Below are 26,077 nucleotides of genomic sequence, written 5' to 3' on the forward strand. Positions count from 1 at the left end.
GTTTGTTAAAATTCATTTTATAAAGAAAAAGATTTCGAAGACTCGGACTTCGCCGGGTGGTTACCATTCGTCAGCGGTGTTTGGAGGTCATATTTTAAACAAGAGATCAGACACCTGGAATTGATAAAGCCTAGATCCAATGACTTGAGTACAAAATTAGGTTAACTAAAATAAGCTAACATGTGGTCATGAAATATTTTGAATTTTAGATAACATATTAAACATTTTTATAAAAATTAAAAAGTGTTTAAGTGTTAAAAACAATAATTAATATATAGTTTACTACGCTTATTGGTTATGTTATCGATAGGAAAGGCTTAGTGTGGCCATACGGGCAGAATTTATGAAGATTGTCATTTTGACGCGTCCAGCGCCACTCGCACGCTTTTGTTCAAATCTTGTTCAGTTTTTGGAAAGCAAGGATGACTTCACATAATTGTGTTTTACATTGCTATCACAAGCTGCTGCAAGAAAGGGCAGCTCGGCAGGATGAAGGACAACCCCAGGTGAGTTCTTAGTTTCGTGTCCTCGCGGAGAATGTGATCCCACACAATAAGATATTATTTGCAATACTTCGGCAGAACGTCGTACCCCGGCAGGCTTCTCCGCCACAACAGCAAGTGCCTCCTCAGCGAAACCGTCAAGTTGATCATCAGAGTGCTCGTGGTCCCATTGCACCACCGACTCGCGACCAAGTTGATCCTCCGATAGCCCAACGCCAGCAGGAGGCATCCCATCAAAATCAGCAGCAGTCGGGCTGTGAACCTCGTAATCCTCATCCAGTTTCTGCGCCGCAGCAGCACGTGGCACCTACTGCCCCACCTGCTACCATAGCACCACGTGAGGGAGAAGCACCCCAACAACGGGCTAGACCCAGCGTTATGGTTTCTCCACCAGCAGAGCGGGTGGGCCCTTCGAATGCCCAGCAAGTGGCTCCCGTTCCATCACGTCAGGGAGAGCCATCCCAACAACAGGCCAAACCGAGAGTTGTAGGCCAACAGCAGGCCAGATCGAATGTCCAAGTTTCTCCTACGATTCAGGAGGAAGCATCTCATTCACGTGCCAAAAAGACCGATATAGTTTCCCCACCAGGACCAAGTCAGCAAAAGAAATCTCAACCACACGTCAAGTCTGAACCGATGCGTTCTGAAGTTGAATCGACACATAGCATACGCATGGTAGAGGTGGCCCAGAAACGGAACGGACAACGCCAGGAGAAGGGACCACCAAAAAAACTTACCAGGAATGGGATTCCTGTGGTTTTCGAGGAATCAAGAAAAGATACTATGATTGGGTTGTGGGAGCATATTGCTCGGAAAATTAAGAGAGGAGTGTACGATTTGCAGCCGGTGAAGAAGGGTCAGTGCCCCACCTGCCGCCGCAGGATGAGTTGTGGCCTCGCTCCCCACCAGGCTATTTGTCGTCCGGAAATGTACACACTTGGCTGCCCCTGTGGATATCTGTGCTCGACAATCGGAAGTCTTAACAGTCATCATGCGACTTGCGACTTCTACTTGGAGAATTTTAATATTATTAATATTCAGGACTGATTATCCCCGAATATATTAACAACATAATCATAAACATAATCATACTTTCTTTCTTATATATTTGAGAAAGAATTTTATGAAAATGCAAGAAATCTTGATGTCAACGACTTAATGAAATTTAAGTGATCTTTATAAAATGTATAGGAAACTTACCACTTCACATCAGTACAAATTACAAGAATTGTTCACTTTTGAAATAAAAAAATGCATTCGATTGGAAGACGATAATTAAAGATTTTTGATTTATTATTATTACAGTACGATTAAATTGTATATTTGTATAATTGAGTTTCGGCTTACAAAGTAGTCTAGAAAAAATGAACATTTGATGTTATTAGTATTACAAGTGGCTAATGCTACCATTATGTGTGTATTTTGGGAAGTGCCGCTGCTGCTGTTAACATTCGAAATATCCTGGCCTATTAGCCGTGCCGGGCTTGGGCGTTTCGAACGCCATCACTATGCGAGTAGATTAAGATCCATAGCCAGAAATGCCAGTCGATTTTGGATCAGTCCATCAAAGCAAATAAAATCATACGTAGTCCAATTTGGCCTAATTTGGCTAAAAGAAGGAACCAAAGTTTAAGAGTTGAAAAAATGAAAGGATATAAAATATTTATTTATTTATAGGCACACTCACCTAGCCATTTCATGGTTGCTGCTGATGCGTCACAAGTCCCATGTCCTCCTGTACCTTTAATTGCAGCGGAAGTGGTCTTTGTGGCCAGGTGCGCCTTTGGAGCAGCATCTCCGCTCTGGCCAGCTGCCGCTGCAATGCCTCGATGGTGGGATAAATGTGCTGCTCCACAAACTCCGTCACCGTGTACTCATCGTACACCTCCCACAGCAGCTGCTGTGCCTCCCGCGCCATGGCACGCAGCTCCTCGATCAGCATTGGCGTCCTGGCGGTCAGTTCCCGCACTCTCAACGGCGAACTGAAGTTGTGCCGCACATTGTAGTCGGAGAGCCAGGCGCTTTGTTCGCGGGTCTGCTGCAGATAGAGTCCCATCTCGGCCAGCTTGTCGAAAAGGCGCAGGGCGAACTTGAAAACCATGTGACCCGGATAGTTGCAGACGGCGAATAGCTGGCTGTGATGGGCATTCGGATGCAGTTCCAGCCAGGGACGACCTGATCGTCGGCTGTCCGGCTGGAAAACGCACTGCAGCACGCGCAGCAATTCATTGTCCCGCGGATTTGTGCTGAAGTAGCCCTTGGAAACGGTGGACAGCGACGTCATCAGGCTGGGAATGCCCACGGGCAGGAGTTCACAAAGCACAGCGAAGTGATCGTACCGCTGCCATCCGGTCAGGGCAATACCCCTCAATCCCTTGGAGAATCGTCCGCCCTCCTTGGCAATCACCGCCAGCCAGCGAATGTTATTCTCCAGATGATGCTGCAGCGGCGGCACCAACAAGCTTTCGCCAAAGGCTCCCTTAAAAGCGGAAGCCGTCCAGGCGCTGGGAAAGACCTTGGCGTAGGTATCCCACAGCTGTGGCTGGATGAATCGGTAGATATCGCTGGCATACACCCACACCATGGGCTCCACGTAGCTGCCCACCTGCGAGTGCTGCAGCTCGCTGAGGGACATCGATCGCAACTGGTCGTCCCAGATGATGACACCCAAATGTGGCCACTGGCGGCGGATAAAGTGCGCCAGGCTGACCACGTGCGAGAGGAAGAGCTCACTGCGCATTCTCTGGCGACAGGTGGTGCACTCGCCCATGCGCTGCACCTCGTCGCATCCAATATGGATGTGGGTGAAACGAATGGGTGCCGAGGGAACGGCAGACGCTGGCGTAGCCTGGCCCAAGCACTGCGAATGCAGCTCAATCACTTGAGTTAGCATCTGCTCCAGGAGCGCCATACTCTGCGGTTGGCTGGGGCAGATCGACTGTGGACTAAGCGCCAGCTCGCGCAGTTGCTCGAAGCCGGATAATTTGAGGACGTATTCCATGTGCCCAAAGGTTTGGACAAGGGGCATCACGCTCAGACCATGTAGGGCAGCGCTCTCGAGGAAGTCCTGCAAAGAAACGGGAAGGGATTCAATAACCAAAATATACGTATGTAATATGTATTTAGATGATCTTCCGACCATGCTCTTCGAAAGAAATTGGTGTTTATAATTCTTATCTTGTCTTTAAGCTTTCCAAACAAGAAAAACGCTAATTCTTCAGATGAGGAGCTTGTGAGAGATTGCTCGGCTACTGGGCTAATTATTCCCGTACTTACCTTCAGTTCGTCCTCTTTATAGGCATTGTGCGCCGCGAGTGGCTGCAGGACACCGCTGTAGGGGAACATGTCCTCGTACTCGATGAGCAGACCCGTGGCTCCCAGCGCCCGCAGCATGGGCAGCAGTTGCTTGAGGAAACTCAGCTTGGGCGGGGCTCCCTTGAGGTCCAGATGCACAAGACGCTCGGCGGGAGCCCTAGGACCATCTGGCCCGATCCCGGCCACCACCGGCACCCCCATCCGCTGGAGCTCGTGCTCGTACTGCGTCTGTCGCTCTGCCGAACTGAGCATTCGCTCATCTTCGGCATTGGCATTCAGTTCCTCCATGCCGGCGTTCTTTTGTCGCTGCTGTTGCTCGAGGATCTTGAGGCGCTCCTGCTCGAATAGATAGCTCTCGGACATGGGCAGCGGGGCCTTCTTGGCCTGCGTGGGCCGCAGGAAGCGCACGTTACCCAAACGCTGGACTGGCGAGGGCGACTTCTCGACGGCGTTGTCCCTCAGACGGTCGGCTCTCAGCACCCGGTTGGCCTGGGCAATCAGCTTCTGGATGATGTGCACCTGCTGGTAACCGGCGGACTGCTGCTGCTGTTGCTGCAGGCGCTCAGAACTGGAGGAGGCGGCTGGAGGCTGTGCGGCGGCTGTTGTATCGATTAGTATGGCCCAGGTCCAGAGGCCGAGAAGTACCAGGCCAGACACGACAAGCAGGAAGGAAAGTTTCCGGCGCCAAATAAATATCCACAGATTTGAGTGCATCTGCAGTGAGAAAAAAGATACAGTCTAAAATTAGTGATAAAACTTTAAATTTTTTCTAATTTATATATTGTCATTTAATAGATTAGAACCATAACTGGTAATATAATACCAGAAATGTATTATATATTAAAAAAGTATGTGCAATTTCATTCCCCATTTAAGATAAACATTTTCCATCAGTGTAAGGTTGTGGAAAGTAAGTCACTGCAGTGCTGCAGAGTAAAAACTTGCATCACTTTTCATAAATATTTGAAGATCCAACAAGTAGCCCCCGGAGTTATGTATGTTATATAAAATCCATCCACACATCCACCCACAACCGACGCCACCAGCCGCACGTTACTCATACGCCACCGAAACGGGCAGAGGAGCCCATTGAGGTTGAGTTAAGGGCTGTTTCCATTGTTGTTCTTGCGTTTCTTGTGGGTCTTGGCCCATGCCTTTGTGTTTGCCCAACTCCTGCGGCTCTGCACCATGGTATGGAGATAAAATGACTATAAAACGGGCCAAAAAACTAGATATATTGTTTTTACAACTTGTAGCAGTATATCATTTTAACATTACAAGAGCGACAAGGAGCTTCCTGTTTCTTTACTATCTAAAATTCAAATTTTATTACTGTATCTTAACTTGATAATGTAACATATAATATATTATTTTACAGTATAAGCTCTTAGTTAAAAGGGAAAATAGTACTTATTCTATATCCCAATTACGCACAGTATCTTTGCTATATTTATAATCTTTTCAGACATCTCTGCAGCATATTTATGTAAAGTTTCTGGCTTCGACTGGAGTAAAAGAGAAAGTTTTCTGCATCCTGGATTTAATGACTTGCCTGATAGTTTGCCCGCATTCGGTTAAATAGACACAACTGGCAGCTTACTTAAATGAGTCTCTGCAGGAGTCATAAAAGCAGCTAGCTTGGCATAGGTGGGGATATCGCACAAATAGGCGGATAAAAGGCGTTATTCAGGACCTGCAGGATGAATACGGTAGGATGGTGGGATGGCAGGATGGTGGGATGGCATCCAGAAGCCAGTAACATCGACAGGCGATAAATGCAAGTGCTCAAGTGGAAATGTGCAGCTGTCTGGCTGGCGGAAATTGAATTGAGTTTTCACTGGGTTAACAGTGGGTGGCGGATGGATGCCAGAGCGCCGTTTAGGCCACTTCTCACTCGGTTCGTGGGTTGGCGGTTCGTCGTTCGTGGTTCGGGGCTAGGGGTTAGGGGTCAGGGGTTTGAGGTTCTCAACTGCCAGCAAAGACAAACGCGGAACAGTTTCAAGTCTTTGTGGACACTTGTTAGTCGGTTGAGTGGAGTGGTTCGTGTGAATCAGCGGCGTGACCAGCTAAAAGGTGATTTAATGAGAAGTTTGCTATCTTTTCTAATGGGCAAAGCAAATACTGGCAGTGCGAAAAATAAACTGTCAAGGGGGGTTGCATAATGTGCAATATATATTTATATATATGTTTCTATAGAAATGGTTATTGCTTCAATTTATCAATGTAAAGTATTGTTATATTTATTTTCAATGCATATGTAAATAGTTATTGCTTTGAATATATAATATCAATATATCATGGAAAATATTTTTAGTGTTTACTTTCAATGCCCATAAAGAGTTCCTCCACAATATTTGTAGTTTGACTTATAATTGCACTTTATTCATTCAAAAATGTATTGAATTTTAAATCGAATCATTGAACTCTATATCAAGTTCACCTGCACATATTTAGATCTAAATGGAAGCCCTCATCAAAAAGAGATCTCCAAATATTTGTAATTTAAGGTTTATAATTGCACTTCAATCATTCTCTAATTTATTGCATTTCAAACCAAATCATTCAAAATTATATCAATTTCACCTGCACATATTTGGTTCTAAATGAAAGCCCACATCCCAAGCCGCATAGATTTAGTAATTTCAACAGCTATTCGTCGTCATCAATTTTGCATTTGGTAAACAGCCAATCCAAACTCGATTGCTGACCCATTTGGCTTAATCCACATTTGCATTATTTCGCTCTAGCTCTCTCTTGACTTTCCAACGCCTGTTTTTGCCAAAATTGTACACTCGAAAATATTTTTTCTGGGTGATTCGAAATGGCCTAGAAATCTTGTTAGTTTCTCTTTCGTATCTCTATATTTTCGCAGCCACAACAACTACTTTGAATGGTTGTTCTCCTTTTTCAAACGTTTTGTTGGCAAAAGTTCTCGCCAAGGATGCAAAAATAGAGAAAGCAAACTAAGCAAACAGAGGCGTCCGAAGGGGGTGATGGGTGGTGTGTGATGGTTCATGTATGTATGTGCGGTAATATGAGCCAGAAAAGGAAACCCCTCCTGCACTCGCATGTTCTTTCATGTCGATTTTTACACTCAGAAATATTTGAGGTCGAGCAGGCATTTTTTGAAACTTTTTGAAATTTAATACAATCTTAATGTTAAGTAATTGATTCGCTTATAGGACCGCAAATTTGTTTCATCATAAAATGTACTTAATAAGTTTTCTGGAAAAATAAAACAATATTACACCCTTATCTTCCTTTCCACCTATGTATAGTTTTTAGACCGTTTTATCATCCTCATGATAAACGTAACATCTAAATTCACATATGCACATTGTACATATGTACGTTGTCTTGGTTTATAACCTACTTATATTTATAAAGAAAAGGAAGCGCCAAATTTCCTTCTTAGTACTCAAGGTATTAATAAGAAATTTCTCCCAGTGCAGACAATTAACACTTTCATTTTCCCCGGTTGTTTTCGACAGATCCTGACAAGACACGGTCTCGACAGGAGAATGGATCGGTGCTAATTGCATTCGGCTCGTCAGGCAGAACTGAAAATAGTTGGGGGGCGACTGTTTCCGAAATTAAATGTAATTGCACCGCAAAACCGACAGGCCAATTTGCAGTCGCAATTCACGGCGTCCCTGGCCATTTCGTCCATTTCCTGCCCGACTGCGACCTCCGCCCACTCATTGAATGGAGAGCAGTGCTAGAAATAGCAGCCATGTCCTGTGAAGTGTCCGCCCACCGCACAATTTGGCAGTTTGCCACAAAAATAAAAACGAAACTGAAGTATTTTCAAAAACAACAAAAACGGCCAAACACCCAAAAAATGAAACATGAAAAATCCTTAAAGTGGGGCTCTGAAATGCATTTGAGCGCTGTTTATGAGGCCTCAATTCGCAGTGCTCAACGGGTCTACAATAAATATGTTTATATCCCGAACACAACGCTTTAAAATCAATAAATTAAATAGGTTTTCCTGAAATCATTTCAGTTCCAGAAGCTCATTTAAATTAAATACATAACTATCAAGCAAACCATTAAATAAAACTACTACATAAATGTAATAATAAATATTTTATATTGTTCAGACACACAGACGAAATAATGGCTTTTTAAATGTATAAATAGCAATGGCTTTAAATTTAAGCCTTGGATCCTTAAATCCAGCAAAGTTTTAACACATTATGAAACTTTAGGTAAGGCGGGTATTTTCTTTCGACCGGTACTTGTTCCTGTGGCTTTCCCATTCAGTTGCTCTCGCATCGCTTATATTGCATGCCCTGCATTGCATTTTGAGCAGCATAAAATTTGCCTGCCACTGGAGTACAAAAGGGGGTTGGGAGAAAGCCAGGCAAAAGCTGCCTTAACTTGGCTTTAAGGATAAAGCTGCCGGTCAGGCCATAGCTCACTTTTGTGGCCTCTAGAAGAAAGCTACACGGTGAAAAATCACATTGACCAGGACTAAGATTTACACCAAACTAGGTATCTATTATCTCTGGAATCTAACGCAATTTTAAGAAGGATTCAATGTTTATTCCAGTATTAAATGAACCCTTTAGTTGATTTAAGAATATCGAGATGTTTTGTTGCATTACATTTTTGTAGGCTTTTTTTCAAGACATATTGTTCATATTTTCTAAATTCCTGCGCTTGACACGCTCGACATGCAAATCGAAGAGCATCTTGTTCTGTAAGTAGTAGATATTCTCCTTGGGCCCCAACTCCGGTAAGTATTCAGAGCCAAAGTTCCCTGATTTTCGAGATTCGTCGTTGTCCAATAATGGATTACTGCAGCTGCAAGTACTATCAGTGTCATCATTCAGGTGCATGGCCCTAAAACGTTTTTTGGGAGGTCCGAAGTCTCTAGAAGAATCGATTTCTATGCTGCGTTTTGAGTTAGCCATTCCTGTCCTTGGCTATCTAATTGGTTTTTAAAGAGTGAGTCAGGATTTAATTTTTCGTGTTTTCTTATTTGTTTACTTATTTTTCCAAGTTCTACAGATTTTCAAAGAATTTTTTTTGTATTTCCGGTTAGAATTTTTTTGAAAGCGATTTCATTGGCACTCCGATTATAAATATCAAGATACTATATTCACTTTATTTTATGTACATTATCACAAAACGTAATCTGCTAAGACTGGTCCGTTCTAGAGTTTCGATCCAAAGTGACGCTTTACAAACTTAATACTATAAAATACCTATTTGCAGTGTGACCTTAAGGCTATTTAATACAATAGCTGAAAAATTTAGCATACTTTTAAAAAATAGTAATGTACTGAATTTATTTTTATATGGAAAATTATTCACATATATTTTTTTAAGTGCACAACGGGTTGAAAGGAGGCTTGGCACTTGGGCTTGCAAAATATTGTGCTAGCCTCTTCTTATCGGTTTGGTCTGAGGGCCATAATCGGCAATTAGGCCATTTAACGCCTTATTAACATCCATTAGCAGCTGGCCACTAATGGACGATGATCCGTGGGCCTGGCATACCCAAGGATAGCATCCATCTTTCCCCCTTTTGGGCTGCTTTCTCGGGCAGACTCAAGATGCCTCAATGGCCACTCAAATAAATTTCACCAGCTGAGAAGAGTGCAGCACTTGCCACCGGGGAGAATAATTGGAAATGGTGTGGAGCAGGCTAGAATGCAGCCTTCTCGATTGCTTTATGGGAGTGCAGGGGATTTTCCAGTTGAAATGTATAGGGGAAATCAAGAGAAACAGCTTGAGCAGGGAAATAAATAGCCAGGGATTGCCTGGACAGGATCCTACTAAATGTATATGGATATCGAAGGCTCTGTTTACAAACTAGCAGCCTGAAATGCAGTGTCGTAAAACACTTTAATTCCACCATAAGCCCTGCTATTTTGTTGGCAACAGAATGGCACGAAAATTGGCAATCAAATGTATGCAAATATATCACTAAGCCCGCACATTTTCCTCCCCCGCAGTCTGGCAATCATAATTGGCAAAGCAAACCAACTGTGAATGAAAATGAGAACAAACAAAAAAGTAACGAAACTTTCCGCCAGCTGTAATGAAAATACTCTGATGAACTAGTACCCCGATTCCCAGTCATTTTCTCCCATCCCTTAACTAACAAACTTGCCGTGCTGAAGCAAAAACTTTGCAGAGCTTCGAAAATAGTCTGCATTCTAGGGTCCAGTCTTAATAAAAACGTTGTTACCTACTTCATAAGTAGATTATAACTGCAAAAGTTTAGAACAAAAAACAAAAAAAGAGCAGCAAAGGGGAGAAAAAATGGAAGGAAGGTGGGAAATTGAGGGGGAATAAGAACAGAGCGTCCATAACTATGCAACACTCAGTTTGTCCGCTTGAAAGCGCTGCTAAGCAGCAAAAAGCAAAGCAAAAGCAGACGTAAAAAAGCAAAACTGCCACAGCAACAGCTGCAGCGCGAGCAAGAAACTGAATCCATAAAAAAATGTCACATTTGACTGCCTCGACTATGTGACACTATAAAAGAAAAATCGTGTAAATCTTATTGCCCCCCTTAGAAACCCATAAAAAGTTTTGATTTTTTGTGGATCAACTTGAAATGCTTACCATTAAGTAATGTTAAATTGATACTGAAAAATGCAAATGCATGGTATATAAAAATAGAGCGACAAAAAAGGCAACTTAAAATCACATTTCTACAGTTTTTTGTGACCTACCTAAAACCAAATATGCCCAGCGACTAATGGGTGTGGAGAAATCACGGCAAGGACACGTAGCTAGTGTCCCGCCTCAAAAAGGGACCCTCGACGACGCCGTGTTTATAATTTGAAATGATTTTTTGCTGCATTTTACTGCTAACAAAACGGGTGACAGAGCAAAGATAGCAGGCGAGGGAAAGGCGGGTGATTGAATGGGCAAACGTGTTTGGCCATTTTGTTGCCCTACTGATTTCTAGATAGTCCTGCGAGGTACATAATACCAAAATATATATATATATATAGGGGCTGGGCTACTCAAAGGGTACATACGTGTGTGTGGTCAGCAACGATTGTTATTGGGTGAGATATGCCACAGGCTTTCCTGTCTGTCTTTGGAACAGAGAATTCAATCAGAATTTACACAGCACATCCTGCATCCTGCATTCGGCATCCTTACGTCCCGCACCCCCCATCCCACATCCTACAAAGCCAGGCACATATGCTCCATCGATTTCAATTGCATTATGGGCTTAACAGTGATTTATGAGTCTTTTCTGGGAGACAAATAAATTGTAATGCAAGGGAAGAAAAGCCAGGCAAAATGAACTTGCCTCTTGATTAATTTTCCTCTTTGGGCCGACAATGTGGGCCTGAAAAGTTAGGTTTCAGGAGATAATAAAGTTCGTTATGAAAACCAAGGCATTTAAAAGATATTTGAAAAACACTATAGTTAAATAAATATAATTCGATGATTACCCAATTAAAACGAAGCTATAAATAATATTGAGCTTGTCTGCACCAATTTTGCAATTCACTTTGCTTAAAAGGCATTTAGTAAATGCATTTAAATAAATGTTCAGCCAAATTGTGCAGATAAAATTAAAGCGTTGGTTTAAATGGTAATTTCCAATGCTATATATAGTGAATTATCTATTACCGCAGAGCATTAAAAATTTAATGAAATATTTTCTCCATTTCGGCCTCAACGCATATTGTATACCCGTTGTTAATAAAGTTTGTGTGGCTTTTCCAAAGTATATATATTTCAGCTGGGGCAACGTTGCGTATGGATGATATTTATTTAGCGATAAGAATGCCGTGACCATACAAACATTCTGCATCATTAATTCCGAATGTCAACGAAATGCAAATGGAGGTCTGATTGTGTGTTTGTGTTCATTTTGCCGTTTGCACTATTGTTCGAACGAGGGAAAAAGCCAACTTTGGTAGCCTTTTAATTCCCGTAAAAGCCATTAAATTTTCTTGTTGGGGATGCAGTAAAATGCAGACTAGGCTGATCCTGAGTGCTGAATGCACCGCCTGCTGCAATGTTGACTTGTCGACTGATGACAGCAAATGACGAGCGACGACAACAAAATGTTTACTAATGCAGGCCCAAAGCCGAGGAGGCAGCAAAGTGTTGGCCCACATTTGGGGATTGTCGATGGGTTGGCTTGGGTGGATGGCAGTGGATCGGAGTGGATGAGCACATGGAGGGGCTTCTAACAAGGCAGCTGCTGTGACATCGCTGATGGAATGCACTCTGGGGCTCCCAGGACCCTGGAACGAGTGGAACCCGGACCCTGATTGATGTTTATGAATTATTAAGTAACTGCACGGAGAGCAGCTCCACTCATCTCAACTTCATCTGCATTCAATCCCCGACGACGAGTTGATGGATGCCAGCACAGAACGGTTGGGAAGCTGCAATTTAAGCTCACATTGTCGGAGACCCAGATTAAAAAGTTCCAGCTCCGGGACGAGCTTAAGTGTAACTGATCCAATTATTTTAAGACGATTGAAACTTGAGAGTTTTCAAGTCCCCTTGAAACTTAATATCAACTTAATGGGGAGCAATTATGCCAATTAAGAAGAAAAACTCAACCCATGATTCGGGACTAAGAAACCATAGATTAAATAAAAAAAAACGTATTAGTATTTGGGTTAAGATCAATTTCCCCTAAGTCCGGTTTCTCAATGCCATGTTAACTTTTGTCATCCTGTTAAATTTCTGTTTCGGACAAATGTAGTTTCTCAACATCAAGTTAGGTGTTATCTGACTGAAAACTAGAGGCAATGTTCTTCTCAACAAACCAAAAATAACAAATAAAAGTTTGTTCTGTACCGTATTAGGTGTGTCAGACCGAATTTTGAAGTCAGGCTCAGTAAAGATTTGTCCTACGAAAAGTAAACTTTAGAAAAGGAATTTTTCTTTCGAATGACACTTTTATAATCAAACAGGATTTCATTTTCTATAATTCAATTCGTCACAAGAAGTAAACAAATGTTATAAAGTAAAGTAAAAATAAGGTAGCAATCTGGATAATATGGCACATAAGTGGCAACCCCACAGAAGAAGAATAAAAACTTTTCAAAACAAATCCAGATAAAATTCCAGCTGCATTTGAAAAACAAGATTTTCCGAAGTACAGACAAAACAGCTATTAAAATGCACCTGTTCGCATACTCAAATACGTCAACCCGATTTAGAATGTAAACTAATGTGAAAGACAAGACCATAACCGACAGATTAAACGGAATGGCTGCAAGTAATGTCCCATTTGGATTAAGTTGCACATCAATTGAAAAGTCTACAAAGTTCCCGTAAAAAGCGAGGTAGAAACTTTAGGTGTTTTAAGTTTACGGCTCGCCTGTCGCTAGTAACCTAATGCACAGACCCCCTTTTCCACGCCCACACAATGCAAACTTTGTCGAACATTCCGCATGCACATTGGGTTTTAGGACGAATTCTATGCCAAAGTGTAAAGGGTAAAGGGTAACCAGGACATGTCAAACACTTTAGTCAAACTTTTGGTCAGTTGTTTAGATGGCTGCCTTTTGGCCATGGCTTTGGGCATTAGCCAAGATCAACAAAGTGAGCTGAACTTTTTGGCCAATTTCGTAGTGACTTTCGAGGTGATTGAATTTGGAAGAGCTTGCTTTGTTTTAAGGGGATATATACGAGTAACTATGGGATAGACGACCGCATTTCCTAATTTATCTTGCAGTCTTGCAGCAGAAGCTCAGGAGACGCCAGCCAATTAATCAGTGTCAGCCGGCGGTGCAATGTCAGACAACACGGCGTATGCGCAACTCCGCTTGAGCTGTCGCCCACAGACTTGCACTACCTATATATACACTCCTATATATAACCATCCACCCTTGGCCTTCTCCTTCTAAAATGTCTTAAAAATTAATTAAGCCAAGGCAGCTGGGAAAGTCAGCAGCGGGAAAGTAGGAGATTAGCTGTCGGAAGTGGGCCAAAGCCAAAGCCAAAGTCAAATTTAACTCTTCCTAAGCCATTTTCTCCCCTGTCGCACCGAAAACCCCATTTAAGTTTAGACAAACAAAGCCAAGAGGCGGAGCATTTTCATATTTTCCAACGGCATTTTCTCCTCCTGCCTTTGGCCGCATATTTGCATAACTCTTGCCGTCTGCAGCAATTAAAATATTTTCACTAATTTCATTTCGGGCAAAAGCAAGAGAATTACCATGCAAATTATAACAATTCAAATGCATTAAGTGCAACAGCAAATAACCACCATACCAGCTCCACCCCCATTTTCGTTTCGCATCCTGTAAATGTAAATTCAAATGGAAATGCAAAGTGTGTGAGCATCAAAAACGGCAACAAACAGACGGAGGAGTTTTTATTTCGACACTAGGAAGCCCCAACACGCTGCATTTAGATTTAAATTTGCATCGAAATCAAACACGAAACCCGCTTTAGGCGATTTAAATTTGTGCAAATAAAAGTGAAGGCCTAATGGACAATTTATTGTTGCTCTAAACTGTGCGATTTGGTGTGAATGGTAAATTAAATTGCAGTCATTAAATTGTAAAAACCATTTAGACAGACCATTAAAATATATTTAATAGCTCTGTATGATTGCAAAAGATATAAAAGCTACAGATTAAACTATTAAACTTTATCAACCATATAAATATACACTTAAAATGTATAGATAGCTCTGAAGAACATACAAATGACAGAACAAGGTGTAAATATTTGCTATTACACTCAAAAAAATATTCTCCCTGAATTTAGGAAACTTAAAATTAATTCTAATTTCTACTCTGTCTATAAAATAGAATTTCAAATAAAAACAAATTAGTTTTCATTGGAAATATATACTTTTTTCCTTAAATAGAAAAATAAGTTTCTAAAAGATATAATAATTCGTACAAAGAGAAACCAATTAAAATCGCCAACAATCGTAATAATTCCATTTTCGGAATGATAATATTTTCTTAAAAACGAATGCTGTTCCGCGTTGAATTGAGCTCCTTGACTGCGTCTCTAAACCCCAGTAACGAACCTCTTGTGCCCCCGACAAAGTTGCAACTATAGCTATGCAAATGCAAATTGGAGCAGGGCTGCTCCGTTGGGGGGCACGAAATGAGCCTAGGAAACTTTTGTCTGCGGTCCGCACGACTCCTGCCAACTGGTGCCAGTTCCGCTGGTGACCCCCCATCTCCTCATCCCGCTTTCCCCAGCCCATCCACCAGACCCATCTCACTTTGCATGCGAGAAATGTGGAGTATTTTGCAAGGCTTCCAAATGAGATTCCGCTGCGAGCTTAATGCTATTGTTGCATGTTGCACGTAGAGGCGTTTCCCTTATCCTCCGCATCCTTCGTATCCTGCGCATCCTGCTGCACGTCCTGGTTGTTTACACTAGCAATGTTTTCGTTTTGGTTGTCACCGTCTGCCCAAATACCCGCAGCGCCCCCTCCTGCTCCCCACTGATCCACTCTGCATTTAACTCCTCCCCCAGGCCAAGTCCTGACTTCAATACGCACTCATGCAAATATAATCGGAGCACACGCACAGCGCTTTCCCTGGCAAATTCCCTGTCCCTGTGCCGTTCCCGATCCGATCCCACTCGACAGGAGTCCTCTGCAATCCGCAGGACATTTCCCCATGCGATGTCATCGGCAGCGCTCTAAATAACTTTTAAATGAAGCACTGGATGCCTGCATGACCGCCAAACAACTGGCCACAGTGAGCCAACAAATAGTGGGCCCACAGGGAATGCTAAATTCAAGTATTTACCAGAACTCGGGTGCCGGCCAAATATAGAGAATATAAAACTTTTAAAGTTATTTGATCCTTCAGAAGACTTTCTATAGTTTGTTTTTGTTTTTCTGGATTATAGAACCTTTCTTATTCAAATAAGTTATACTATATGATATTAAGGAAATATTAGGGAAATCATTTTTGTATTAAGAGAAAATAGTAGAAACATAAAACAAATCTAGTTATCATACAGTTATCAACAGTCAAGGATCGTGGTAAAACGGGTGTTTAATAAATAACTTTAAAAATAGTCCAATGTTTTATTATTAAAAGTACTAGTCTTATTTTTAGGATTTCGCGTTCAGTGATCCTTAGTTTCTGGTGGAGAACTTTATATATGTATATTTAGAATCCAGTATATATTAAACAAATCTTTTTATTGTTAACTCATACGGTGGGGTAAATCGAGTTGCGCCTGAATTACCGGACTGCGGTATATCTTATAAAGCTCTGCCTTTCATGTAATCCTTTCGGATCGCCACATTTACCCATTCCCTTGTCCGCAGGTTGCGTTTCACGCATGGATGCTTCTGGTTTCTCTTTTCCTCCTCCACATCGCTCTTCCAATTCATCTCGCATTTCCTTGGGTTTACATTCTGGCTTTTTTGGCCGCCAATTCAGCTCCACTCGGCCTCAGCAGACTTGGACAGCCTGGACATCCCGGACAGCCTGGACATCCCGTACAGCCTGGACATCCCGGACAGCAGGTCTCGTGGGAAAGGTCCCATTGTTTTAAACTATACACAATCCGCAGGGAGGCTGTATGCGTGTGAAACTTTTTCGTTTTCCCTGCTCATGCGTTTATGAAAATTGTAAAAATATACCGGGACTTCCCCTTTTCCATTTTCCATTTCCCCATTTCCTCCCCCCGCTTTGGACGCTCGCTTGCGGTGGCCAAAGTGTGAATGTGTGAATAAAAAAGTTGTGTGTGCCAAAAGTTCCCCGGTTGCCGTGGCTAATGAAATATTTAAATGTAATTTTGGCGCGTTAATCAAAATTAAGTTAATTAACTGTGGCTGCGATGCTTTAATTAGGCCATACAGAATATATGCAGATAGTACTCAGGGGATGTCCCCAAAGAGATATTGAGAAATCGCAAAATGGGAGGGCTGAAATGAAGATATTGTCTTCGGATAGAAAAAAATGTGGCCTACTTTTATGGGTCAAAGAGAAAGGGTGTTATATGAATTGAAAAAAATACATTGGTTCAATGAGCCTCTCTTAACTTATTTAATAACATTTATGTGGCACCAACATTTGAATTTTCTACTGTATTGTATTTTTAATATTCACCTATATATCAAATATATCTGTTTCGAAAGTACATAGTTTTGTTTTTCTAATTTAGTTATGTATTGAACTAAGTAAAATACCTTTCACTATAGGCTAGCCCAAATACCGATGACCATTCAAGACAATGATTTGTTAGATCCTCTTTCAAAGTCATCCAGAAGGGGTGGAGATTGTATTGCAACCTTTGGCCCGTTGCCGCTTTTCAAGGCAATTGAATTACAAGTGCAGCAACCTGAAAATACTGCCAGCACTTGTGCTGCAAGACGACAAGGGCGGAAGGAGCGAGGAAGAGGAAGAGGCAAGGCGGAAACGGAAACTCCTGCCATCGGAGAGTGCGGGACTTGGGGCTTCATAAATCCTGGCTGGCAACGACCGCAGCACCCGACAATCCACATCCTCCCACTCCCACTCCCGATCCACTGAATTATGCTTGCGTCAGTGCGATGCCAAAATCCAGCTGCAGCTGCTCCACAAAACGAAACAAGCGGTTCGAGTGAAGGTCCAACGACGATAAGTACGTACTCCATCCCTTCCCTTACACAAATTATTCACTCTCATGCGCTTAATCCGCAAAAAATACTATAGTCAAAGTCCTCAAAAGCGAATTTTCAGCAAGTCCAACCTAATGGAATAACAATATAGAGCAGACTTCTTTCGAATGAGGGTATGCGTTTGGTAAAGGTATGCTTGATCAAAAAATCAACACATTTTTTTTAAGTTAAAGTCATATAGAGGAAAAGTAGTTTAAAAAGTATAATAGTAAACCATTAAAACACGAAGTTTAAAAGATTTTATAATTGTTAGTGTACAAATTTTAAACCAAGATCAAGGTGAAGATTAAACGGTTTCCTTTAAAGGAGTCGCACTGTAAGTGACACGGCGAAAAGCACTCGCACCATCATCAGATTCCCATTTAATTCTCATGTTCTTCACCGTTTCTCTACCGTAATTGTTACAGCACGTGAGTGTGTGTGTTAATCAATGTGCAGAAAGCATTAAATTGTCAAGCAATTAGTTATGGGAGAATAAAAATAACAAGATAATGCCATTAATTAAAGCTTAATTCAATTACAGAGAGTTATGAGTCAGTGGGATTATAGAGCTGCACATTAAATGTAAATTAATACAGATTTGTGGAGACCAACTGGGGACCAACTTTTCCACTAATGGCGACAGCTGCAGATGCTGCATGGCTGACTTTTCGAAAGCACTGCAATTCAGTGTTTGTTTCTAATTGAATGGGCCAGCAAATGGGAGAGAGTTTGTGTGTGTTCTTTTAAGGGGGGTGGGGCCGAAATTCGCCAGCATTGCAAAAAACTAGTGTTTGTAAACGAAAGCCAACAGAGCCCTAGCCGCAAACAAACAGACATCAGCACAAAATCTGATTTCGATTCCAATTTAGAGTGAATGGGAAAAAAATGCGACCCTTGGGAAATGTCGCCCTCGATTTTGACAGAATTAGAAATGCAAAAGGATTACCGGGCAAACGATTTGCCCAATAAAATGTGTCAAATAAAAATTGACAAAGGGGGGAAATTGGGAGCCCCAAAAGCGACATTATTCATTTGGTAAACGATTGCCAACTGGGAGGCGCACAAAAAAAGGGGATTTCCATTTGTTCCATTCGAATGCCCAGCGATGGGCTCAACACTTTCGAATGCTCAGCCCAAGAGGCCATGTGCAAAATAAGCGAGGCTCTTAAACTATGGGATATAAAAGGTTTAAAGTGGGTAGTGGGGAACACTTAAAATTCGGGCATCGTTGATAAAGGATATAAAAAGTTTAAGCCATTTGCCATTTCTGTTTTTCAACTATTTTCGAACTTAACTGTTAAGCCGTTTAATCCTCTTTCCTTTCCCGTGGTGTTCAATCAACAGTCAATTTGCTCCAACTGCATGGCGTCGAAATCGCGCGAATTGCAGGGAGCTCGAACCGAGAAGAAAAAAAGTCCGCCACACACGTTGAACAATCGCGAGCAGTTGCAGTTGCACTAAACTTCCGCACTGTTTATGCCACGGGAATTGCTTCGCTAACGGTTTCCATTTGGCGGCAAGCGGAGGTTCTTGCGCACTGAATGCGTTTCGAGCAAACACCGTTATTTTCAGAGGAGCCCTAAACATAAACAAACCGGCGCCTGGTCACATTGCAAATGTTAACTTAACAGCGCTGCAGTAGCGGGCCAACAACAATGTAAAATGCATACACATAAAAATTACACCGGCTCTTGGAAGTCCCCGCCCATATCTTTAAGATATAACATTACTTTAAAATACAGGACTTACCCATTGGCACCTGAGTTAACGAAATACTTCCAACCTCTAGGCTTGTTTTTATATACTTAAACAAATGTATTCTTTCCGTGAACTTCTTTGTACTTCCCTTCGACTGTAATTTACCGTATGAAATAAGAGGGGTGCTGTGCTGTCAGACCTCGAATCATTCTGGCACCTCGAACTGAAGCTTTTTCCACCAGTCTGGCAGCCTTGCATTATCAATCGATTTTTTTTAAAAATCTACAGTCAATCTTTGATATCCATTCCTTATTTTACTACTTAAGCAGTACCATTTCTCCTTTAATTTACTTAATACAAGCCCAAAATTGAGAAAACAATAACTAAAAGCCCTACAAATGGCGTGCTTTTAGTGAATTTTAGTACCTTTTCCGCAGCCCAGCGGCATATTTAAACTGCCGGCGAACGGTCATACTCGAAAGAGACGAAGACGAATACCAAATCCCACGAAATCGTTTTTTCAGTATTTTTGTGCTTGAACGTGAGAGCGTGAGCGAGAGAGCAGCCGCCGGGAAAGAGATGGACAACATCGATGTTGGAGTGACAAACATCGATGAAAACAATCGAAACCGATGAAATCTAAAGACGAAGACGCAACTTGTAGCAGTAAAAATATTTATACGATTTTGCCGTGTTTAAACGAATTGACCAATCTAATAATCTATGGAAATCAAAGTGAAAATGTGAACGTTGTGTTTGCTTTCGAAATGACATCCGTTTAAAATGCATTTCAACGCAATAGCTCGCTGTGAAAATTTCGTACAGGCGAAAAAGAGCCGATTTTTAGTGGAAGAAGAAGCAGCAGCAGCAGCCGAACAGGCAGTAAAAGCAATCGTCGAATACACGGACAAAGCGCACGGCGAATGAAAGGCGTGTGAAGAGAGAACTTGCAAAAATTACACCAACAACACAGCGGCGGCAGGCGAAAAAGTGTGTTTAGAAAAGAAATTAAAAACACACGAACATATACATACACATACACAAGCGTACAAATAAACATACACTCGCACATACAATTCAAATCGAAGCAAGGAGAATTGGTGCAAAAGGCAAATAAAAAAAAAACGAAGTAAAATAGCGCGCGGTTTAATAATAAATAATTATATGTATGCGCGCAAAACATGTGAGGAGCCGGGGAGCCGCTAATACAAATACGAATACGAAAAATCAATGAAGATTGTAATAAAATTCCGTGTTCTCGCTATCGCTCCTTCCTCTCTCGCACCGAACTCGCTCCCGCTATCTCCTCTCTCACTCTCTTCTCTCTTTCGCGAGCGCAGCAGCAGCAGCCTCTCGACGTGTGTTTGTGTTTCTTGTTGATTTTGTGATAAAATTGCAATCAGCAGCACACGACACACGCCAAAATAATAGTATTTCAAAGTATTAGGAGGGCGATCGACAAAAAATCAGAAAAACTAACAGTAAACGGCAAAAGGTGCGTATGCAACAGCAGCAACAATAACAACAAACGGCCATCTGTGAAGCTGTGCTTTCAAGTGTGAGTGCGTATGTGCGAGAGTGTGTGGCAAAAAGTAGAACGTGCGAGAGAAAACCCGCGTACCCAATTTGATGACGTCTCCAACTAGACAACAACAATGAAGAAATAATGTAGATTTTACTTATTTTGTTGTTGTTGCATTGCTGTGTGTGCCGACAGCGACGCCAGCAGAGGCTGGGCAGCGGCAGAAAAGAGAGAGCAAGAGAGATGGACCGGTATTTCATAGTCACTGCAAGTTTAGGTACTCTTAACCCTTTTTTTTTTGTGATCATTGGTTCGGAGTTTGAATAGTTTCCAACCTGGTTTCATAATAGATTCCGATAACACCTTCTGTTTAAAAAGATAACAGCTGACAGCTCATAGTTTCGCTCTCTGTGTACATTTGCCAGTTCGTCGAGTTCGCCAGAGGCCGTATTCAAATCGGTCGTACAGTTTTCCCAGCCATGGGATATATAGTCGATAGTGCCTAGTAACTGATGCACCTGTCCGTAGAACCAATTGGCCTTATCGCCACGCGCCCTGTCTCTCGGGCTGTCACTCAACCACCCACCGCCCACTCTCCACAACACAGTGCCACCAATATTTGGGGCCGCCTTTCGCTGACTCCAGAGACGAATTGTGATTTGATTGTCCGTTCGACTGACGGACAGAGGGTCTATGTTGCCCGTTGGCCTTTTGCTACCTACCTGTGTACTATACATATGTACTAAGCCGAGAGGCCAAGAGCATCACTCACTCACCTGTGCGGAACGGGCGACGCAACAAAGTCGATTCGAAAAGTTTTCCTTTAAATGGGTTTTTCATGCCCTCCTTTGCAAACTAGCTACCAGAAAAGCTGATTTCTCGTAATGTATGACGTAAATTTAAAACTAATTCTAAAGTCGCCTCTAAAAAATAATAATGAGTTTCCTGAAAAGTACAATAAGATTAAAAAAAAAAGCTTAATTTGACATACAAAAGAAAAAACTAAAATATAAATTGGCAAGATAAAAACGGATTTAAAGTGAATTTTTTTTATAAAACAAATTAAAATTAATATTAATAGGGGGTCAAAAGTTTTGACGGTCAGTGTGGCACTTGTGCCGTTTTGTCGACAATGCGCGCGCTCCCTCTCCTCTCTCGCATTCACGCAAGTACGCTCACACACAGCCGCACTTCACACAGGCACACGGAAATTTGCAACACACATACACACCAACCCAGGCTCTCTCACTCATGCTCTCTTTTTCTCTCTGCTCTTTTTTTCTGTTTTTAGTGGTTGTGCAAGAAGAAGCAGCAACAATCAGGCAAAAAAATACCTGAAAAAAAAAATAAACGGTAAAACGAAGAAGTGGCGACACACACACAAACGGCGGAGAGCGCGCTAAAAAGTTTATTAAGTAAAAAAAAAACCAAAAGTAAAGGCACACAGTGCGTTCCAATCCACATCCAATTTAACCAGCCAAAAGGCAAAGTCAAAATATACATTTTTATTAAAAATGGTGGAAGTAATAGAGCGGCGGAGAACGGCTGCGTGAGCCCAAAGCGCGGCCAATTAAAAAACAACAACAGCACAGCAGTAACAGCAGCCGCTGAGGAAGAAGAAGAAGACGACGACGAAGAAGCTGAAACAACCGAAGAGGAGGAAGAAACAGCAAGAGCCTCGAAAAGTACATAAAAAAAGTATAAAAAATTTAAATACGCTGGAAGTCGTTGGTAGACAAAAAGCGAACTAGCGACGAAAAAGAGAGGCGAGAAAACCCATGCTCCGAAAACAAAAAACCACCTAACCAACAACCAACAGCACCAGCGCAACAATAACAAAAAAAACAACTAGGAACGCAGCCAACAAGCAACATTCAACATCCAGCAACAACAGCAACATCACACAAAATGTACGGCAAATCAAAGACATCGGCGGTTCCTTCGGACGCCCAGGCCCGGGAAAAGTTGGCCCTGTACGTGTACGAATATCTGCTGCACGTTGGCGCCCAGAAGGCGGCACAGACATTCCTCTCGGAGATCCGATGGGAGAAGAACATAACGCTGGGCGAGCCGCCGGGATTCCTGCACACCTGGTGGTGCGTCTTCTGGGACCTCTACTGTGCAGCGCCCGAGCGCCGGGATCAGTGCGATCACAGCTCGGAGGCGAAGGCCTTCCACGACTACGGCTTCGTAAGCTCCGGCTATGGGGTAAACGGAATTGGACCAGGTGGCCCGCACAATGCCGGCGGACCGGCGCCCAGCCCACTGGGACAGATGCCGCCCGGCGGTGATGGCGGCCCAATGGGTCCCGGCGGACCGATGGGACCGAATTTCTTCCCAAACTCGACGATGCGACCGTCGCCACCGACGCACGCCTCCAGTCCACAGCCGCCGCCGTCGCAGATGATGCCCGGCCAGCCGCCATTTATGGGCGGACCTCGTTATCCGGGCGGACCGCGGCCCGGCGTGCGTATGCAGGGCATGGGCAATGAGTTCAATGGACCGCCCGGTCAGCCCATGATGCCCAATAGCATGGATCCCACACGGCCAGGTGGCGGGATGGGGCCGATGAATCCGCGCATGAATCCGCCTCGTGGACCCGGCGGCATGGGCCCGATGGGCTACGGCGGACCGGGCGGAATGCGTGGCCCGGCACCCGGACCTGGCGGAATGCCACCCATGGGCATGGGCGGTGCGGGCGGCAGACCACCGCAATGGCAGCCGAATGCTTCGGCGCCACTGAATGCGTATTCGTCATCATCGCCAGGAAACTATGGACCCGGGCCGGGCTCGAATGGGCCGCCGGGACCGGGAACGCCTATCATGCCGTCGCCGCAGGATAACACGCAAGGCGGACCAGTCGGCGGACCCGGCGACAGCATGTACGCCCTGATGAAGCCCGAATTCCCGATGGGAGGCGGGCCGGATGGCGGCGGTGGAGGAGGCGGGCCCGGCGGCATGGGTCCGATGGGCGGCGGTCCAAATTCAATGGGCCCCGTACTTAATGGTGGCGGCGGACCCGACGGCTCCGGCCTGGACGGCATGAAGAACTCGCCGGCCAACGGAGGACCTGGTACGCCGCGCGAGGACTCCGGCAGCGGCATGGGCGACTACAATCTAGGCGGATTCGGCGGACCCGGTGAGAACGATCAAACGGAATCGGCGGCCATTCTTAAGATCAAGGAGAGCATGCACGAGGAGGCCAAGCGGTTCGAGAAAGACACAGATCATCCGGACTACTTCATGCCATAACAACATCACCAACAACAGCAGCAGCAACAGCAGCAGCATCAGCAGCATCTCAACACGGTGGCAGCCGCTGTGGCAGCTGTGGTGGCGGCTGCGGCGTCCAACGGATCGGCGGGCAGCTCCTCGGCCGCTTCCATTGCGGCTGCTGCTCTTGGGGCCGCCGCCTCCAATCTGCTCAGCAATGGCAACAACAATTTCTGAAGGCGAGACCCACACACAACACAACACCACACAGCAAATAAGAACGCGGTAGTAGAAATCCTTGATACATAAGCATAAAGTAATTAACATTTAACGCATGTATGAGAAATAGAGAAAAGCGAAACAAAAAAAGAAGAACCCTTAAATATAATAGACTAAAGCAGCAAATGTAAAACTGTGAAAGGATCATGCGGACGTAGAAGCGTTCTGTTGCCACTGCCACTGTCCTTTGACCTGGATTTCTCGCTGTTGATTCTAGATAAGTTCGTTTCGTTGTTGTATTCTATGCTTAATTTTAGTTTTCCGTCGAAAATTCCACTTACAAAAAGGCTCTAAAAGGTAGCGGACAGGGCAGTGGAGGACAGAATGGAAGTGTTTTACACCAGAACTCGAGATACTACCGAAGAGTAAAGAAAACAAATCCAAGCAAGCAAAAATAGTAATTGTAATGAACAAGCAAGCACAGTCGAACTTCTGTCATTCGTACTTGAACTAGAAATACAAGCAAAATCTGTAAAGCAACTTGTAAGTTCTCTTTTTGGTTTGATTTACAGATACTCGACTGTATACTAAAGTAATGTTAAACATGTATGCAACAAGTTAAGTGAGCCTTGTGTTTAGTTTAGTTGTTGCAAACACTCACCTTACCTCACCAAACTCTCCAGATCCATTCGCCTATCCTATCCCCTATTTATACCCATTCACTTGCTTATGTAGAAAATCGAAATCATAATCGCAGATCAATTGTTTGTTAAGCAAGCAGCAAGCATATGAATGGAATATTTATAATGATATGCATAATACCTAGTTGAGTATATAGTTAGCATTATTGGACTTGTATATGGATAGTCTGTAGTCCGCACTCATACACATATGGACTTTTCTTGAACTGCTCCATTTTGCAGAATGGGCAATGTCTAGATCGCTTGTTTCGCTTGGCCCAAATTTTATTCTTTTTAATTCTCATTGTACAAATTGTAAACTTGGCACTTTGTGGTCGTCTCTTAACGCTTCTATTCTGTGTGCCCGTCTGTGCTTGTTTGTTTGTTTGTTGTATTGTTTAGTCTTTTTTCTCATTTGTCGTATGTGTATGTATGTATTTATATTTTAACCAAACAAACTAAAATGAAAATCGTTATTTAAGTTCCTTCCAACGGCGAGCAATACCATTTGTATGAGATATGACACGATCTGTACGATTTCCCTCACTTTGGAGAGCGGCAACAGTTTGCACTCGTTTCGATTTCCTCACGGCATTGTGTGTGCATTAGGGCAGCGAAAGAAAATTATATAGAAAGCTATATGTAAACATTATATATAGACAGAAACAGATACAGATGTAGCCTATTGTATGCACTAATTTATTGCAGATAGCTACGCGCATAACTATAAGATTTAGCTGTTTAATATGCATATAAAGTATATATTATATATTTCGTAAAGGCAGCAGCAGAAGCAGCAACAATTGTAGAAACATAACCTAATGCAAAGTTTACTTCAAAATATCACACACTTAACACGAATGCTGTACAAACAAAAGTCTTAAAGTGCATAAAATATATAAATAAAGCTATATACACATTGTATATGTCTGTGCTTGCATCCTTCTAGCGATACAGCACTTTTTGCATTCATAGGAGAAACCAACCAACCCGTATAGTAGCATTAGATTCGAAGCTAATTTGTAAGCCCAGCAACATAAACAAATCAAAAGAAATACCTATAAAGAAGCGAATAAAATTCTTTATAACAAAAAAACACACACACACATTAACACCCCCACACACCACACAAATCAATTGATAAAATAATTAAACAAGAAGAAAAAATGGAAGAAATCTATTTTAAATATTGTATATGTTTAATGTGTCGGAATTTAAAATATGTACGAGCGCGGAGTGGAGAAATTTATAGTATGAGCTGCATGAATTATATCTAAATTATAGAATGGATAGTATGGAACGCCGCATCAATGATGCGACAAGCGAAACAACTTAAATAGTGACTAAGTTA

At 42.8% G+C, this 26,077-nt stretch overlaps 3 protein-coding genes across 5 annotated transcripts; 2 read left to right on the plus strand and 1 right to left on the minus strand.

Annotated features, from left to right (window-relative positions):
* Positions 1 to 351: 351 nt before the first annotated feature.
* Positions 352 to 1,770, plus strand: LOC119563047 (translation initiation factor IF-2-like). Of its 2 annotated transcripts, none has more exons than XM_037876253.1 (2): positions 352 to 506; positions 582 to 1,766. In XM_037876253.1, exons 1-2 carry the CDS (start codon positions 423 to 425, stop codon positions 1,548 to 1,550), a joined length of 1,053 nt encoding a protein of 350 aa, XP_037732181.1. In that variant the 5' UTR covers positions 352 to 422; the 3' UTR covers positions 1,551 to 1,766. The 2 variants fall into 2 exon arrangements, with proteins under 2 accessions (XP_037732181.1, XP_037732182.1); XM_037876254.1 differs by having other exon boundaries at positions 361 to 506; positions 600 to 1,770.
* A 203-nt stretch (positions 1,771 to 1,973) lies between these two features.
* LOC119563046 (hexosaminidase D) lies at positions 1,974 to 19,263 on the minus strand. 2 transcript variants are annotated; one of them, XM_037876252.1, is made up of 4 exons: positions 19,144 to 19,263; positions 3,780 to 4,532; positions 2,191 to 3,570; positions 1,974 to 2,112 (listed from the first exon to the last, which is right to left on the minus strand). In XM_037876252.1, exons 2-3 carry the CDS (start codon positions 4,530 to 4,532, stop codon positions 2,200 to 2,202), a joined length of 2,124 nt encoding a protein of 707 aa, XP_037732180.1. In that variant the 5' UTR covers positions 19,144 to 19,263; the 3' UTR covers positions 1,974 to 2,112; positions 2,191 to 2,199. The 2 variants fall into 2 exon arrangements, with proteins under 2 accessions (XP_037732180.1, XP_037732179.1); XM_037876251.1 differs by lacking the exon at positions 19,144 to 19,263 and adding an exon at positions 18,690 to 18,919.
* A 442-nt stretch (positions 19,264 to 19,705) lies between these two features.
* Positions 19,706 to 25,637, plus strand: LOC119563203 (single-stranded DNA-binding protein 2). Its single transcript, XM_037876494.1, has 2 exons — positions 19,706 to 20,587; positions 21,906 to 25,637. The coding sequence occupies exon 2, from the start codon at positions 22,523 to 22,525 to the stop codon at positions 23,864 to 23,866; it is 1,344 nt and encodes a 447-aa protein (XP_037732422.1). The 5' UTR covers positions 19,706 to 20,587; positions 21,906 to 22,522; the 3' UTR covers positions 23,867 to 25,637.
* The last annotated feature ends 440 nt before the right edge of the window (positions 25,638 to 26,077 follow it).

The sequence above is a fragment of the Drosophila subpulchrella genome, chromosome 3R, assembly GCF_014743375.2.
Source record: "Drosophila subpulchrella strain 33 F10 #4 breed RU33 chromosome 3R, RU_Dsub_v1.1 Primary Assembly, whole genome shotgun sequence".
NCBI classification, from domain to species: Eukaryota; Metazoa; Arthropoda; class Insecta; order Diptera; family Drosophilidae; genus Drosophila; species Drosophila subpulchrella.

Excerpts from the sequence above, each read along its gene's own strand:
- LOC119563047 (XM_037876253.1), top strand. The coding sequence starts at position 423 with ATGACTTCACATAATTGTGTTTTACATTGCTATCACAAGCTGCTGCAA. Across the intron at positions 507-581 it reads AGGATGAAGGACAACCCCAG|AACGTCGTACCCCGGCAGGC; the intron begins GTGAGTTCTTAG and ends ATACTTCGGCAG.
- LOC119563046 (XM_037876252.1), bottom strand. The coding sequence starts at position 4,532 with ATGCACTCAAATCTGTGGATATTTATTTGGCGCCGGAAACTTTCCTTC. Across the intron at positions 3,571-3,779 it reads ATAAAGAGGACGAACTGAAG|GACTTCCTCGAGAGCGCTGC; the intron begins GTAAGTACGGGA and ends GTTTCTTTGCAG.
- LOC119563203 (XM_037876494.1), top strand. The coding sequence starts at position 22,523 with ATGTACGGCAAATCAAAGACATCGGCGGTTCCTTCGGACGCCCAGGCC.